At 42.0% G+C, this 17,639-nt stretch overlaps 1 protein-coding gene across 1 annotated transcript; it reads left to right on the top strand.

The window, feature by feature from the left end:
* The first annotated feature begins 7,518 nt into the window (after positions 1-7,518).
* On the top strand, positions 7,519-17,382 carry LOC136140867 (zinc finger protein 420-like). Its single transcript, XM_065899016.1, is given in 8 exon segments — positions 7,519-7,725; positions 7,817-7,943; positions 13,383-13,393; positions 14,433-14,773; positions 15,110-16,333; positions 16,873-17,034; positions 17,036-17,182; positions 17,184-17,382. Coding segments are annotated over 8 exon segments (2,418 nt in total).
* The last annotated feature ends 257 nt before the right edge of the window (positions 17,383-17,639 follow it).

Below are 17,639 nucleotides of genomic sequence, written 5' to 3' on the forward strand. Positions count from 1 at the left end.
AAGAAAAGCAATATTCTGAATCATTTTTTGCTTTCCCTATTGTTAGACAAGCTATGCCTGCTAATGATCAATTTCTGAATGGATATGTAAATGTTGAGTATAACCATCATGATATAAAAATTTTTAAATGCTAAAAGAAGCCATTAACGCGTATGGGATGTATCCTAATTATGTTCAAGGACTTTTGTCTGGGTATGCTACCGAAAACATGTTAATTCCTCATGATTGGGAAGCGATTGCCAAAACTGTTCTTGAACGTGGACAATATATGCAGTTTAAAACTTGGTGGAGAGAGGACGCTGAAAACATGGCAAGGACTAATACAGCCCATAATCCTCCAGAGCCACTTTTAGATGAATTAATAGGAGCAGGCGCATTTTGTAATCTACAAGCTTAAGCTCAATTTGATGATTTACGAATCATTCAAATACGTATGTGTTGTTTTCGAGCATGGTTATGAGTGGAACCCCCTGGAAAAACAGCACAATCTTTTACTAAGTTAATGCAAGGGCCTGGTGAGCCTTACACTGATTTCTTGTCTAGACTGCGTGCAGCCATTCAAAGAGCTGTAGCACAAATAGAGGTGCAAGATTTATTATTACAGTCTTTGGCATTTGAGTATGCAAATCCTGAATGCCAGAAGGCATTGCGACCTTTATGGGCTGTAAACGCTCCACCTGAGGAGTATATAAAAGCTTGCCATGATATTGGATCTCCTACTTATCATGCCAATTTACTTGCAGCTGCCATAAATGAATAATTATAGACTCTCAGTATGTGGAATTTACAGTTAAAAATATTGAGACCGCTTTTATCCCAAATGATGGATCAGAACTGCACTCTTTATTTTTGCAAATACAACATATAATTAGACTACGTACTGCACCACTTTATATTACTCATATTGGCGCTCATACTCATTTACCCGGCCCATTGGTAGATGGAAATGATTTTATTGATACTTTAGTGGGTACCGTACAGTTAGCTACAGCAGAACATCACAGATATCATACTAATGCCAGAGGATTGAAAAATAAATTTAATCTTACATGGAAACAAGCAAAAACTATTCTCCGTACATGCCCGCAATGTGCTGCCATTACTCAACCTTCTTTGAATATCGAAGTTAACCCTAAAGGCTTATCTGCTAATGCTATCTGGCAAATGGATGTAACTCAATATCCTGGTTTTGAAAAGTTAAAATATATTCATCATTCTGTAGATACCTACTCTCATTTTTCATGGGCAACTCCATTATCTTCTGAAAAAGCTGATGCTGTAATAACTCATTTATTAGAAGCTTTTGCTGTTATGGGAATTCCCGACAGCATAAAAACCGATAACGATTCTGCATATCACTCTCAAAAATGTCAGACTTTTTTTGCCACACATAATATACAGCATGTTACAGGTATCCCAGGAAACAGTACGGGACAAGCAGTTACTGAACGACAAAACCGCACTTTGAAAGAAATGCTTATAAAACAAAAAGGGGGAGATGAGGTACAAAGTCCTAGGAAAAGAATACATATTGCTTTATTTACTCCTAATTTTTTGAATCATGGAGAAGATGATTTTAGTGCAGCTGACAGACATTGGACACAAATAAGTACACAAGAACTTAGCCTGTTTCTATATTAAGTGAAAATACTAACACTTGGAAACCTGCCGAGGTTCTTCGTTGGGACCGGGGATATGCTTTTGTTTCTGCAGGAGCTGAATCTTATTGGGTGCCGGCTAAGAAGATAAAGCTTCGGGATGGCAACTAAGCATAGCTTTGATGTGACGGGAATGACGAAGGGATTTGCGGAGATGGATTTGAGCAAGAGAGCAATCCGTGTGCCATTGGATCGAACAAAGAGGGCGTCTCCATTGACCTGGGGGCAAGTGAAAAAGTTTGCAGGCACTGCTGAAAATCTTGTCATTTCACAGGGTAAACCCCTCACTAGCACCAGTCTTTTTGTGGCTATGTTGGCAATGTCTGCACAGGTAATAAGCATATCAGCCAATGAGATAAATTGTACTAACCATACTTATTGGACTTATATTCCTAACCCTCCTTTTAATATGGGGGTTACCTGGTGGGATGCCCCAATTCTTGTATATGTAAATGAGTCTGGATAGTTGTCTGGTCCTTTTGATGATAGAGGCCCTTTGAAGCCGGAAGAAGGAAGGATAATAGAGAACTACACGGTGGGTGTTAATGGACCTCCTATTTGTATGGGAAAGGGAGATCTTTGCCTTAAAATGAATTATCAGGCATGGTTAAGTGTTGTCAAAAATGAAAACAGATATCATGGGTTATATCTTTTGAGTGCTTATAGTTTTAAAAGTTCTAATTCCACTCTTAATGAGAATGTTTCCGCACCTTACTTGCCTCATGCCAGGTGCCTCTTGTGGATAGATTATCAGATTGGGTCCATTGGATTCGATGCCGAGGAGAAATGCCTCGGGTTCTTGTTAATACTTCTTGGGGAAGCGTCATTGATTGGAGACATTTTGGCTCCACCCGAGGAAAAAGGGGTCTGAAGAATTTACACTGGCATAGAGAGGATAACACTATTTATAGCAATACTATTAATGATACCATAGTATGGCATGCTGGAGGGTTTTCTCCTCCAGGTCCTCATTTAAATGGATATCCTATCCAAAAGGACTTGTGGAAGCTTATGACAGCTTTGAAAAAGATTAATGCCTGGGTAGGACATATGGTTAACAAATCTGAAAATCATAGTTTGACTTTCCATAAAAATGTTACTTGGTATACACGTAGTTGTGTGAAATTACCTTATATATTGTTAAAGGGACCAGCTGTATGGAATGAGACTCAAGGTATTATAATATGTAAAAATTGCTCTCTGTATACCTGCATTAAGTCTAGTATATCTTTTAACATATCTACTGAAAGTTTGTATATCTTACGAGCTCGGACAGGTCTTTGGCTTCCTGTCAATCTTGGAAGGGAATGGCAAGAATCTCTTCCTATAGCTGTTTTGCAATATTTAGCTGATGCATTAAAAAGAAGTAAAAGATTTGTAGGAATGTTGATTGCAGCTGTCATGGGTATTATAGCCATAACAGCTACTGCTGCAGTAGCTGGAGTTGTTTTAGAACAATCTATTCAGACCGTTGATTATATAACTGATTGGCATAAAAATTCTGAAATGCTTTGGTCCTCTCAACGACAAATTGATTCGGAAATACTTTCGGAAATAGCAGACTTACAAGCTGTGGTTATGTTGGGGGACCAACTTGTAAATTTACAAAGACAAATGAAGCTACGTTGTGACTGGAATCAAAGTGCCTTTTGTGTCACTTCGGTTCCATATAATCAGTCTGCATTCCCCTGGGCAAAAATAAAAAAGCATTTATTACATCACAAAAATTTGACAGAAGAAATCGTGAATTTACAAGGGAAAATTCAACAAACTTTTCAGAAGAGATTATTACAACGACTTAATTCACAAGAAGTATGGACTGGAATTATTCAAGGACTTAATAATCTAAATCCCATGTCTAAATTACATGCTTTATTTGGTTCTACTGCAGGATTACTAATGCTCATTATAATAATAATCATATGTTTAATTGTAGTCCGACGACGAGTGAAAGCTACCCGCCATGCAACATCGCAACAAGCTGCCGTGTTCTCCTTGATGCTGCACAAGCTGCAAAACAAAAAGGGGGAAATGTAGTGGAATAATTGAGGACATGGAAAGGAGACGTGACCCATGAGCTCCCCCCCCAGCAAACTGGGGGCTGGCGAATAAGCCAGAACTGCAAGCAGTCCTGATGGCTTTGAGCCCCACCCCCGGCAAACCGGGGGCATGCGAATAAGCCAGAACTGTAAACAGTTCTGAATGCTTTGAGGCCCCCCGCCCCCCGGCAAACCGGGGGCCTGCGAATAAGCATTGAGTGCTTCGGGCACTGATCCATGCGATGTCCTCAGTATAATCAGAAAGGTGGGAACACAAGGAAATGTTCTTGTGCTACTTCAGTATAATCAGAATGGTGGGAACACAAGGCAATGTCCTTGTGCTGCTTTTGCGCTCAAGGACGAAGCACGGCATGTTTTCAAGAAAGCCCATTATTACTTGTATAATCAATAAAAAACATATGTTGCTGCTTTGGCATTTCTGGAATGTTAAGAAAACAAGTCTTAAAATGTAAACATAGATAATGCTTAAATAAAAGCTACCACAGCAGGACAGACGGCGCTGTTCTGCCTGAGCGAGCAGCAGCCCTCTACTGCTGTGCTTCGGCACAACTCATCTCGTGTGATGAGCTTGCTTTCGGCCCTGTCATAAGATAAACTGCAACAGTGTGTAATGCAGATGCACACTGCACATTAAGGAGGTAGGGAGGCTGAAACAGAAAATTTTATGTTTAAATTTTCTTGTCCTTCCTTAAAATGTAAATTTTATTTCATCACTTATAAGAAGAGGGATAGACACCAGGAGTATGATCACAGGGAGAAAAGGCCATTTGAGGACACAGCACGAAGTGGACTACCCAAAGGCCAAAACAGAGGCCTCAGGAAAAATTAAAACTGTTGACACCTTCCTCTTAGACTTCCAGCATCCAGAGCTGCGAGAAAATAAATTTCTGTTATTTAAGCCACCCAGTCCAAACTGTTACTGAACCAGTTTCATGTGACCTACACACAACAAGCCAAACGCTGAGACACTGTGCTTTGCAGCAGAGAAACTGTTTATTCACAAGGCAGCCAAGCAAGGAGAAGGAAGGGCAAATCTCAAATTCATCTCCCCAAAGGCAAGGGGCTAGGAATATTTATGGGATAAAGCTTGGCAGGGGTGAGGGTGGGGATTGAAGATACGGAAAAGGTGCAGTAATTGTCATTCTGCACAGGTAAAAGTAAGCTACAGACTTCTTCATGAGATACATGTTCAGAAAATGTCAGGCTTAGCATGTTCTGAGGGTGGGCTTTTGGCCCTCTGACATCAAAACCCATCTAGCTGGGGACTTCCCTTGTGGCACAGTGGTTAAGAATCCGCCTGCCAAAGCGGGGGCACTGTTTTGAGCCCTGGTGTGGGGAGATCCCACATGCCGTGGAGCAACTAAGCCTGGGTGCCACAACTACTGCCTGCACTCTAGAGCCTGTGAGCCACAACTACTGAGTCCATATGCCACAACTACTGAAGCCCATACACCTAGAGCCCAAGCTCTGCAACAAGAGAAGCCATGGCAATGAGGAGCCTCCGCACCGCATCGAAGAGTAGCCCCCGCTCTGCTCGCAGCAACTAGAGAAAGCGCGTATGCAGCAACGAAGACCCAACACAGCCAAAAATAAATAAATTAATTAACTAAAAAAGAAAGTCACCTAGCCAACACTTGCATATGCCCAGTTGGAGAGTCAGTGGTCTTAGCAGTTTTAACCAACTTGAGCTCAAACTGGACACAGGTGACCCCAATTTCCTAAAAAGCAACTTGGCAAAGATCTTATTGTTTAGGCTATTTGATGCTTGGGAGTACGTGCACATTTTTGTAAAAGCAAAGTGAGGTTGATCAGTGAAGGCAGGTTCCAATTTATTTTTTATTAATAGCTTATGACTACCCTCGGTTTCAATAGTATTCAAATGTTATGGCAAGCCTAGCAGACTAACACAATTCTCATTCAATATTTTCTTGTCACCAAATAAATAAATGAGCTCAACACCCAAAAAAGTATAGTTAGGCCTAACTATATTTACAACACCACTCCCGCCATCACAGTAAAATCGGCCATGAGAAGATTGAAGGAATTGAAGGACCAGTAGAAACAGCACCATTTGAAACGCTGCTACCCTTTAATAAATGGGTTAATTTTTGTAACAAAAGTTAAATATATGTGTGTGTGTGTGTGTGTGTGTGTGTGTGTGTGTGTGTATAGTTAGGGGACACAATAGTTAACAATTCTAAAAAGGCCACAAAACTAAAAATTAGCTTTTATACAATTTAGGACATTTAGGTTGGCAGTTCCTATTTTACTTCCACTTCTGTTGATCCTGTTGATTTTTGTTTCCACTTCTGAAAATGACTGATAATACAAGCAAGGGAGCCGTTTTTTATGGGAACCAGCAGAGGCTCAGCTCCTGCTGGTCCACCTGCTTCAGGGGGCTGCAAAACTAACGCTCGGGTTGAACTGTATCAACTCGCTTCGCCGCGGCCCCCAGAAGGCCCCTGGCCGAGAGGCCGCAGTTACAAACCCACGACCAATCAGGGTGAGGAGTTCCCGCGCGTGCGCATCGTGTCGGGGCGGGACTTCCGGCGTCCTCCTTTCGGCGGTCATTTTCGCTTCCTTCTGGTCGGTTCGGCCTCGGAGTGTTGTGTCAGGTTCTAGGTGACGGGACCGAGAAAGTCCGAGAGGAGGGTCTGTCCCTGCTACTCAGGGGTGCGTCTGAGGCTCGGCGACGCAGCACGGGCTGCCCTGCGCCAGGCCCGGGAGAGTGACCGCCGTGCCCGCGTCTCGCCTCCTCTGTCGCAGCTCCCGGCCCCGCTCCGCCCAGGGAGTCCGATGGCTGTGGCTGCCCTGAGGGACCCGCCTGAGGTAAACACTCGTCCTCCGGCCCCTCACCGCCCTCACTGCACTAGACACTAAAGCCCCGAGTGCGGGACGCCTGCTCACGTACCCGCAGCCCAGGTCGCGATGTCCAGGACGGTGAGGCGGCCTTGGGTGGGGCGTGGGCAAGGGTGACAGGCGGAGGGACCGGCAGGTGCAAAGGCTTGGAGGTCGGACTGAGCCAGGAGGATTCGGGAAACCTGGGGTGCATCTTATGACTGCAGTAAAGAGAGTGTGAGGTGGAATCACGCCTGGACCGGCAGAGAGAGAGGTTGTTCCTTTATTCTGAGGGACCTGGGAGTCACAGAGGGCTGTGAACGGACGAGGAACAGTGTATGTGAGGGCTTTAAAAGTTTTCAAAAAGCTGCTCAGAGAACGAACGGATTGGATTGGAATGGGGGTGACAAAGAGAGGCACAGGGAGTTGAGTCCTCGTCCAAGGTCACAGGATCTGATGAGAGGCAGCAGAGGTTAGTCAGCCTGAGGTCACTAGGTTCCAGGGCTGGGTGGGGATACAAGGGAGTCCTGCACACATGGAGCCCAGCCATGGTTGCCTTCCTTTGACGCCCAGGTTCTGAAGGTTGAAGAGGCACTTACGGAACCTATGTAAGGCAGGAGAGGGTGTCCCAGTCCCTTACTGGTTCTGGGTGGCTAATACTGAGACAGAGATCAGAAGCAAGGCAGGCAGGGCTTTTCCTGGCTTTGGGCTCCCTCAGAGAACTGGGATTGTACCAGATCATGTTTGATTTTGTTAAGCATTCTGTGGATGCCATGTTCCAAGTACCTGGGTGAGTCCAGAGAGATGCCTGTGATGTGGGGCAGGGAGGTGGTAGAGCTGTGGGAGTGCAACTGTGAGGTCTGAAGATGTGAAAGTGGTTTGGTCAACTGAATGACGTGCACATCAAGGGGAATTGTGAGCTGAGGGCCCACAGGACCTGGTGTTGGGGATTAAGGGTAAAGATGAGCCCATGTTTGGCTGTGTCTTGGAGGCACAATGTGGGAGACCTCAGGGGAATTACTTCGGGGGAGGGATGGGGCCCTGTAGGCCAGGCCCAGTGTTTAGATGGCGTTTATCCCCCCGGCCACCGCCTTTTGTGGCTGAGGGCTGAACACAGTGAGGAGAGATCAGGCATCATTGGCACCAGGCCTGACGTGGGGAGCTCTGATGTAGGATGACCATGGAATACATGTGTGAGGAGATGAATTGTGGGTCCTCAGAGAGAGAATGTTTATGTTTCATCTATCTCATTCATGACAGGGTGGTGTGACCTTTGAGGACATTGCCCTGTACTTTTCCTGGGAGGAATGGAAGCTCCTTGATGAGGCTCAGAGACGCCTGTACCATGATGTGATGCTGGAGAACTTTGCACTTATATCTTCACTGGGTAAGAGACTCACCCTCCCCAGTGACCTGGGCTAGGCTCTGTATCCTGCCTCACCCTCTCTTCTCCAAGGTGTGCTGTGTCCTTCTCACATGTGGACCTTGGGCACTGCTTGTTTCCCCAGCTTTCTGGGTAGTTGCTGTGATAGGTAGGGCTGGGTTGTTTGCACTGCCCCCTTCTCTCCCCATAGCCCCAATACAGTCTGTACTCAACCCTCGTAGGGATGGATTTGAGGTCAGCAGTCTTGCAGTGAGGCTAATACTTGCCCTTTCCCTGGTCAGGTGGTGTATCCACGTCCATGGCACTTCTGTGTCCCAGGTTTTGTTCCTTTTTATCATCTGACATTTCGTTCCGCCTCCATATGCCAGGAATTGAAGGTATTGTCATGACCATTACTTACTTGGACCATGGGCTATTTTCCAAGGCTGTCCTTCATGGTTTTACTTGTAGTGTTTAGATCTCTTTTCTTTTTTCTTTTCTCCAGCTTATTGGGGTATAATTGACAAATAATACTGTATATATTTAAAGTGTACAGGGAGTTCCCTGGTGGTCTAGTGGTTAGGATTCAGCACTTTCACTGCCGTGGCCTGGGTTCAGTTCCTGGTAGGAGAACTGAGATCCCACAAGCCGTGCATTGTGGCCAAAGAATAAAAAAAAGGTAAAACGTTAAAGTAAGTATACAGTGTCATGATTATATATATACACACACACATTGTGAAATGATAACTACAATCAAGTTAATTAACACATCCAGTACCTCACATATTATATTTACATTTCCTGTGTGTGTGTGAGAACCCTTAAGATCTACTTTCTTAGCACATTTGAAGTATACCATACAGCATTATTAAGTATAGGCTCCATGCTGTGTTAGATCTTCAGAGCTTTTTCATCTTATAACTGACCAACATCTCCCCATTTCCCCTAGACCTGAGCCCCTGGCCTTCTACTCTTTGTTGCTATGGGTTCAACTATTTTTTTTTTCAAGATTCCATATATAAGTTTTAGCATATAGTATTTATCTTTCTCTGGCTTATTTCACTTTGCATTATGCCCTCCAGGTTCATCAGTGTTGTCACAAATGCATGATTTCCCTTTTTATGGCTGAATAATACCCCACTGCATATAAATACCAGGCTTTGTTTACCCACTCATCTGTAGACAGATACAGGCATATTGCAGGTTTTGTTCCAGACCACCACAGTAAAGTGAGTATCACAATAAAGCAAGTCACACAGACTTTTGGTTTCCCAGTGCATATGAATATTATGTTTACATTGTACAGAGCCTGTTAGTGTGCAGTAGCCTTATGTCTAAATAAACAACGTGTATAACTTAGTTAAAAAATACTTTATTGCTAAAATAATGTTAACCATCATCTGAATTGTATCTTTTTGTTGATGGAGGTTCCTGCCTTGATTTTGACTAATCAGGGTGCTGACTCATCAAGTTACTGAAGGTTTCGGTGGCTTTGGTAATTTCTTTAAATAATATAACAATGAAGGTTGCCACATTGATGGACTCTTCTTTCATGAATGACTTCTCTGTAGCTTGCGATGCTGTTTGATAGCATTTTAAAACAGTAGAACTTCTTTCAAAATTGGAGTCAATCTTCTCAAACCCTACTGTTGTTGCTTTATGAACTAAGTTTATGTAATATTTTAAAGCATTTGTCATCATTTCAACAACCTGCACAACATCTTCACCAGGAGTACATTCCATCTCAAGAAACCACTTTCTTTTCTCATCCATAAGAAACAACTCTTCATCTGTTAAATTTTTCTCCTGAGATTACAGCAATTCAGCGATCTTCCAGCTCTACTTCTAATTCTCTTTCTTTTTCCACAACATCTGCAGTTACTTCCTCCACTGAAGTCCTGAACCCCTCAAAGTCATCCAGAGAGTTGGAATCAAGTTTTTCCCAACTCCTGTTAATGTTGATATTTTGACCTCTTCCCATGATTCACAGCTGTTCTTAATGGCATCTAGATTGGTGAATCCTTTCCAGAAGGTTTTCAATTTACTTTGCCCCGATCCATTAGAGGAATTACTATCTATGGCAGCTGTAGCCTTATGAAATGTATTTCTTAAGACTTGACAGTGTAAACTACTTGATCCATGGGCTACAGAATGGATGTTGTAGTAGTAGACATGAAAACAACATTAATTTTATATATGTCCATCAGAGCTCTTGGGTGACCAGCTGCATTGTCAGTGAGCAGTAATATTTTGAAAACAATCTTTTTTTCAGAGCAGTAGGCCTCAACAGTAGTCTTAAAATATTCAGTAAACCATGTTATGAGGAGACGTGCTGACATCCAGGCTTTGTTGTTCCATTTATAAAATACATGCAGAGTAGATTTAGCAGAACTGTTAAGGGCCTAAGATTTTCAGAATGATAAATGAGCACTGGCTTCAACTTCTAGTCACCAGCCTCATTACCCCTAATAAGAGAGTCAGCCTGTCCTTTGAAGCTTTGAAGCCAGGCATTGACTTCTCCTCTCTAACTGTGAAAGTCCTGGATGTCATCTTCTTCCAACATAAGACTGTTTCATCTACATTAAAAATGTTTAGTGTAGCCACGTTCATTAATTATCTTAGCTAGATCATCTGGATAACTTTGGTATAGCTTCTACATCAGCACTTGCTGCTTCACCGTGTGCTTTTTTTTCACCTTGTACTTTTATTTTCTGGAGACGGCTTCTTTCCTTAAATCTCATGAACCAACCTATGGTAGCTTCAGACGTTTTTTTTTTTTTTTTTGCAGCTCTCACCTCTCTCAGCCATCACAGAATTGGAGAGAGTTAGGGCCTGACTCTGGATTAGGCTTTGGCTTAAGGGAATGTGTGGCTGGCTTGATGTTGAATACAGATCACTAAAACTTTCTCCATATCAACAATAAGGCTCTTTTGCTTTCTTATTTGTGTGTTCACTAGAGTAGCACTTTTAATTTACTTCAAGAACTTTTCCTTTGTATTTATTGATACAACTTGGTTAATACTGTTTGGTCCAAGAAGCCTGGCTTTCAGCCTATCTTGGCTTTTGACTTGCCTTCCTCACTAAGCTTAATCATTTCCAGCTTTTGATTTAAAGTGAAAGATGTGTGATCCTTCATTTTACTTGAGCACTTAGAGGCTATTGTAGGATTATTAATTAGCTTAACTTCAGTATTGTTACATCTCAGGTAAGAGGGAGGCTTGGGGACAGGGAGAGAGATGGATTGGACAGTTGGTAGAGCAGCCAGAACACGTATAATGTTTATCTATTAAGTTTCCTGTCTTATATGGGTACAGTTTGTGGCACCCCAAAACAAAGATCACTGATCACAGATCACCATAACAAATGTAATAATAATGAAAAAGTTTCAAATATCGCAAAAAATACCAAAATGTGATGCACAGACACAAAGTGAGCAAATGCTGTTAGAAAACTGGTGCAAATAGGCTTGCTTGACACAGGGTTACTGGAAACCTTCAATTTGAAAAAAAATGTGTTATCTTTGAAGCAGATTAAAACAAGGTATGGCTGTACTTAGGTTGTTTCTAAACCTGGGCTATTGTGAATAATGCTGAAATGAACATGGGGGTGCAAATACCTCTTTGAGGTATGGATTTTGTTTCCTCTGGATATACACATAGAATTGGGATTTTTGGACCATATAGTAGTTCTTTTTTCAATTTTTAAGAAATTGCATAGTTTTCCCTAATGGCTGTACCGATTTACAGTCCTACCAACAATGTAGAAGGCTTTCCTTTTCTTCACATCCTCGCGAACACCTATCTCTTGTCTTTTTTCTTTTTTTTTTTGCGGTACGCGGGCCTCTCACTGTTGTGCCCTCTCCTGTTGTGGAGCACAGGCTCCGGACGCGCAGGCTCAGTGGCCATGGCTCACGGGCCCAGCCACTCCGTTGCACGTGGGATCCTCCCGGACCGGGGCACGAAACCCGTGTCCCCTGCATTGGCAGGTGGACTCTGAACCACTGCGCCACCAGGGAAGCCCATCTCTTGTCTTTTTGATAGTAGTATTCCAAACAGGTGTGAGGTGATACCTCATTGTGGTTTGGACTTGCATTCACCTGATGTTAGTGATGTTGAGCACCTTTTCATGTACCTGATGACCATTTGTATGTCTTTGGATAAATATCTATTCAGGTCCTTTGCCCATTTTTAATTGGATTCTTTCGTTTTTTATTGTTGAATTGTATGAGTTCTTATATTTTCTAAATATTAACCCGTTATCAGATAAACCCTTCACAAATATTTTCTCCTTTTCCTTAGGTTGTGTTTTCATTTTGTTTCCCTTGTTGTTCAGGTTTTTGGCTTGATATACTCCCACTTGTTTATTTTTACTTTCATTGCTTGTGCTATGGTGTCATCCAAAAAAATCATTGCCAACACCAGTGTAAAGGAGATTTTTCTCTGCGTTTTCTCCTAAATGTTTTACAATTTTAGTCTTACATTAAAATTTTTAAATCCAATTCAAGTTAATTTTTGTGAATGGTGTAAGATAAGGGTCTAGTTTTCTTTTTTTTTTTTGCATGTGGATATCTAGTGTTCCCATCACCAATTATGGAGGAGACTGTCCTTTATCCATTGTGTGTTCTTGAGGTGCCTATCAAAGATGAGTTATATAAGTGTGCCTTTATTTCTGGGCTCTCTATTCTGTTCCATTGGTCTATGTGTCTCTTTTTATACCAGTGTCATCATGTGCTAATTACCATAGCTTTGTAATATTTTGAAATCAGGAAGTCCTTCTTTCTCAAGATTGCTTTGACTATTTGGGATTTTTTGTGCTGCCATACAAATTTTAGGATTGTTTATTTCTTTGGAAAATGTCATTGGACTTTTGATATGGACTGTTTTCAGTCTGTAAGTTGCTCTTAGTAAAATTAACAGTATTCTTCCAATTTAAGAACACTGGATGTCTTTACATTTATTTGTGTTTTCTTCGTTTTTTTCCATCGTTGTCTTATAGTTTTCAGAACACAGATATTTCATTGTTAGTTTATAGAAATGCAACTGCTTTTTGCATATTGATTTTGTATCCTGCAGCTTTACTGATATTGTTTAATAGTTCTAACAGATTTGGGTGGGAGGAGTCCCTGGGGTTTTCTATATAAGAGCATACCTACTGCAAACACAGACAGTTTTACTTATTTTGTGATTTTGATGCCTTTTTTTTTTTTTCTTCTGATAACTATGTGTTCTGGCTAGGCCTTCCAGAACTGTGTTGAATAGAAATGTGGACAGTGGGCATCTTTGGCTTGTTCTGGATTTCAGAGGAAAGGCTTTTAGTTTTTAAACTTTGAGTATAATATTAGTGTGGTCTTATTGTGTATGGGTTTATCGTATTGAGATACATTCCTTCTATACCTAATTTGTTGAGAGGTTTTAACATGAAACTATCCTCAATTTGTTTAGTGCTTTTTCTGCATTTTTTGAGACATTCATATGATTTTTATCCTTCATTCTGTTAATATGGTAAGTCATGTTTTTTGACTTGTATATGAGGAACTATCCTTGCATCCCAGGGATAAATCATACTTGATAATGATAATAATGTAAGATTCTTCTTCTGCAGTAAAAACACCAAGTCTTAACCACTGGATGACTGCCAGGGAGTTACCTAAATTTTTTTATTATTATTCAATAGTGTAAGATTCTTGAACGTGCTGTTGAGTATTTATTAGGAATTTCTCATTCTATGGTCACCAAGGAGTTTGGCCCGTAATTTTCCTTTCTTGTAGTTTGCATATCTTGCTTTTGTATCAGGGTAATGCTAGCCTCAGAAATTGAGTTTTGAAATGTTTCTTCTTAAGTGTTTTGGAAGAGTTGAGGAAGGATTGACATTAATTCTTCTTAAAATCTTTGGTAGAATTCACCAGTGAATCTATCTCATCCTGGACTTTTCTTTGTTGGGAGATTTTTTTTTATTAATGATTCAGGTTCCTTACCTGTTATTGGTCTATTCATATTTTTTATTTCTTCATGACTCGTTGGTAGGTTGTCTGTTTAAAAGAATTTATCCGTTTCTTCTAGTTTATCCACTTTGTTGGTATTTAATTGTTCATAGTAGTTTCTTATGACCTTTTTATAAGTAGCCACTTCCCCAATGGAATTTCAAATCTCTTGTGTGGAGGAGCATCCCACTGACTCATTCTTAGATGTGACACATCCATTTATGATGATGTTGCCTCCTTCCTATAAAGTTAACGTGTACTTCACCAGCATTTATTTGCATTCAGGTTGCTGCTGTGGAGCAGAGGATGCCGAAGCACCCTTTCAACGAAGCATTTCTATAAGCATGTCACAGGCCAGGACTCACAGGGAAGGCTCATTTTCCCAGAAGAGCCACCCCTGTAAGAAGTGTAGTCTGATCTTGAGAGGTGTTTTTCACTTGGCTGAGCATGAAGAAACACAACACAGCCAGAAAGTGTTCGGGTGTAGAATATGTATGAAACGATATCATTTTAGTGCAAACCTCCAGAAACACCAGAAACAGGATATGGAAGAGAAATCCTTCAGAAACGCTGTAGTCAGGGCCTTGTTTGTGAAGAGCTTCAAATGCCATGTGTCAAGGAAGCCCTTTACCTGTGAGGAAGTAGGGAAAGATTTTCTGGCCACCTTGGGACATCTCCAGCAACAGATCACTCACACCAGGGAGAAGCCAAACAAGATTGCCCAGTGTGAGGCAACTTTACAAAGCAGAGAAAGTCATTACAGCTGGGGAGAATTCAAGAAAGCCTTCAGTCCGAAACGTGCACTTGTTCAGAACCAGGGTGTCCACCCTGGAAGACATTGTTTTGTGTGCAGTGAATGTGGGAAGACATTCAGGTACAAACCCTCATTTGTTGTGCACCAGAGAGTGCATACTGGAGAAAGGCTTCATGTGTGTCGTGAATGTGGAAAATCTTTCAGGCGAACCTCAACCCTCAATCTGCATCGAAGAATTCATACTGCGGCAAGGCAGTACAAGTGCAGCAAATGTGGGAAATCCTTTAACCAAAACTTTGTCCTTATTTATCCCTGGAGGAAACACATTGGAGAAAATTGTTACTTGTGCAGTGAATGTGCGCAGTTTCCTAGCTGTAGATCCATCCTAATTCGACAACGGACAATTCACACTGGAGAAAGGCGTTATGAGTGTACTCAATGTGGGATATCTTTTAGACGAAAATTTTACCTCATCGTACACTGGAGGGTTCACACAGGAGAAAGGCCTTACGATTGCAGTGAGTGTGGGAACTCTTTTACCAATGGCTCGGTGCTTGTCCTACACCAGCGGGTACATAAAGGGGAAAGGCCTTTTGCTTGCAGTGAATGTGGGAAATCTTTTACCAATAGCTCGATACTCATTCTCCACCGGAGAGTTCACACAGGAAAAAGGCCTTATGAGTGCAGTGAGTGTTGGAAATCCTTTAGTCATCAATCTTACCTCACTCAACACTGGAAGGTTCATAGTGGAAAAAGGCCTTATGAATGCACTGAATGTGGGAAATCTTTTATGTCTCGCCGTGGCCTCAATTATCATCAGAGAGTTCACACTGGATCAAGGCCTTATGAATGTAGTGAATGTGGGAAGTCTTTTACCTCTCACTCTGGCCTTCGTTATCATCAGAGAGTTCACACAGGAGAAAGGCCTTATGAGTGCAGTGAGTGTGGAAAATGTTTTACCTCCAGCTCTGCCCTGTGTTATCATCAGAAGACTCATGCTGGAGATAGGCCTTATGAGTGCACTGTATGTGGGAAATGTTTTTCCTCTGGTTCCACCCTCAGTAATCATCAGAGAGTTCACACTGGAGAAAGGCCTTATGTGTGCAGTCAATGTGGGAAATCTTTTTTCTCTAGTTCCAACCTCAGTAATCATCAGAGAATTCACACAGGAGAAAGGCCTTATGTGTGCAGTGAATGTGGGAAATCCTTTATCCAAAGGTGCTCCCTTCTTAAACACCAGAGAGTTCACACAGGAGAAAGGCCTTATGTGTGCAGTGCATGTGGGAAATCCTTCACCCAAAGATGTCACTTTCTTATACACCAGAGAGTTCACACTGGAGAAAGACCTTACAAGTGCAGTGAATGTGGGAAATCTTTTTCCACTAGTTACAACCTAAGTAATCATCAGAGAATTCACACAGGGGAAAGGCCTTATTTGTGCAGTGAATGTGGGAAATCGTTTATTCAAAGATCTTACCTTCTTATACACCAGAGAGTTCACACAGGAGAAAGGCCTTATAAGTGTAATGAATGTGGGAAATCTTTTACCACTAGGAGGAACCTTCATTATCATCAGGGAGTTCACACTGGATAAAGGCCTTATGAGTGCAGTGAATGTGGGAAGTCTTATATCTATAGTTCCATCCTCCAGGATCATCAGAGAATTCATGTAATCAAAAGGTCTTATTGGGGCTTCCCTGGTGGCTCAGTGGTTAAGAATCCGCCTGCCAATGCAGGGGACATGGGTTCAAACCCTGGTCTGGGAAGATCCCACATGCCGTGAAGCAACTAAGCCTGTGCATCACAACTCTTGAGCCTGCGTCTAGAGCCCATGAGCCACAACTACTGAAGCCCAGATGCCTAGAGCCTGTGCTCCACAATGAAGAGTAGCCCCCACTTGCCACAACTAGAGAAAGCCCACACCCAGCAACAAAGACCCAACTCAGCCATAAATTTAAAAAAAAGAATAATATTTTTAAAAAGGTCTTATGAATGCACTGTATAAGGAAAATCGTTTAGGGCAAATTCTTATCTCACTGAAAACTGTAGAGTTCACAATGCAGTAAAGCCTTTATGCATGCAGTGAATGTGATAAATCTTTTTCATCTAGGTCCAGACTTTGTTATCATCAGAGTGTTACGATCAGAACAGGGTCAAGGCTTTATGAGTGCAGTGAATGTGAGAAATCTTTTATCCAAAGATGTCACCTAATACACCAGAGTTCACACAGGAGAAAGACTTTATCAGTGTAGTGACTGTGAGAAATCTTTTACTACTAGGTGTGGCCTATGTGATTATCTGAGAGTTCACACTGGAGAAAAGCCTTATGAGTGCAGTGAATGTGGGAAATCTTTTTCATCTAGGTCTGGTTTCCATTAACATCAGAGTTCACACAGGATCAAGGCCAAATGAGTGTAGTGAATGTGGGAAATCTTTTATTTGTAGTTCCATTCTCCATGAACATCAGAGAATTCACACTAACAAAAGGCCTTATGAATGCACTGAAAGTGGGGAGTCCTTTAGGGCAAATTCTTATTGAACACTGTAGAGGTCATACTGGAGAAAAGATTTATAAATGCAGTGAATGTGGGAAGTCTTTTTTGTCTAAGTCCGGCCTCCATTATCATCAGAGAGTTCACACAGGATTGAGGCCATATGAGGGTAGTGAACGTGGGAAATCTTTTCCCCAGAGCTCTGCAGTCCTTCACCATCAGTGTTCACAGAGGTGAAAGGCCTCAAGTGTCTGGTGAATGTGGGTAAATCCTTTACCTCTAGTTCCACCCTTTATTCATATCAGAGAGTTCACAGGAAAAGCCCTATTCGTGCCAAGAATTTGGGAAATCCTTTCCTAAAGAACTTTCCTGGGGCTTCTCTGGTGGTGCAGTGGTTGAGAGTCCTCCTGCCATGCAGGGGACATGGGTTCGTACCCCGGTCAGGGAAGATCCCACATGCCATGGAGATGCTAGGCCCGTGAGCCATGGCCACT

Source organism: Phocoena phocoena, chromosome 20 (genome assembly GCF_963924675.1).
Source record: "Phocoena phocoena chromosome 20, mPhoPho1.1, whole genome shotgun sequence".
Classification (NCBI taxonomy): Eukaryota; Metazoa; Chordata; class Mammalia; order Artiodactyla; family Phocoenidae; genus Phocoena; species Phocoena phocoena.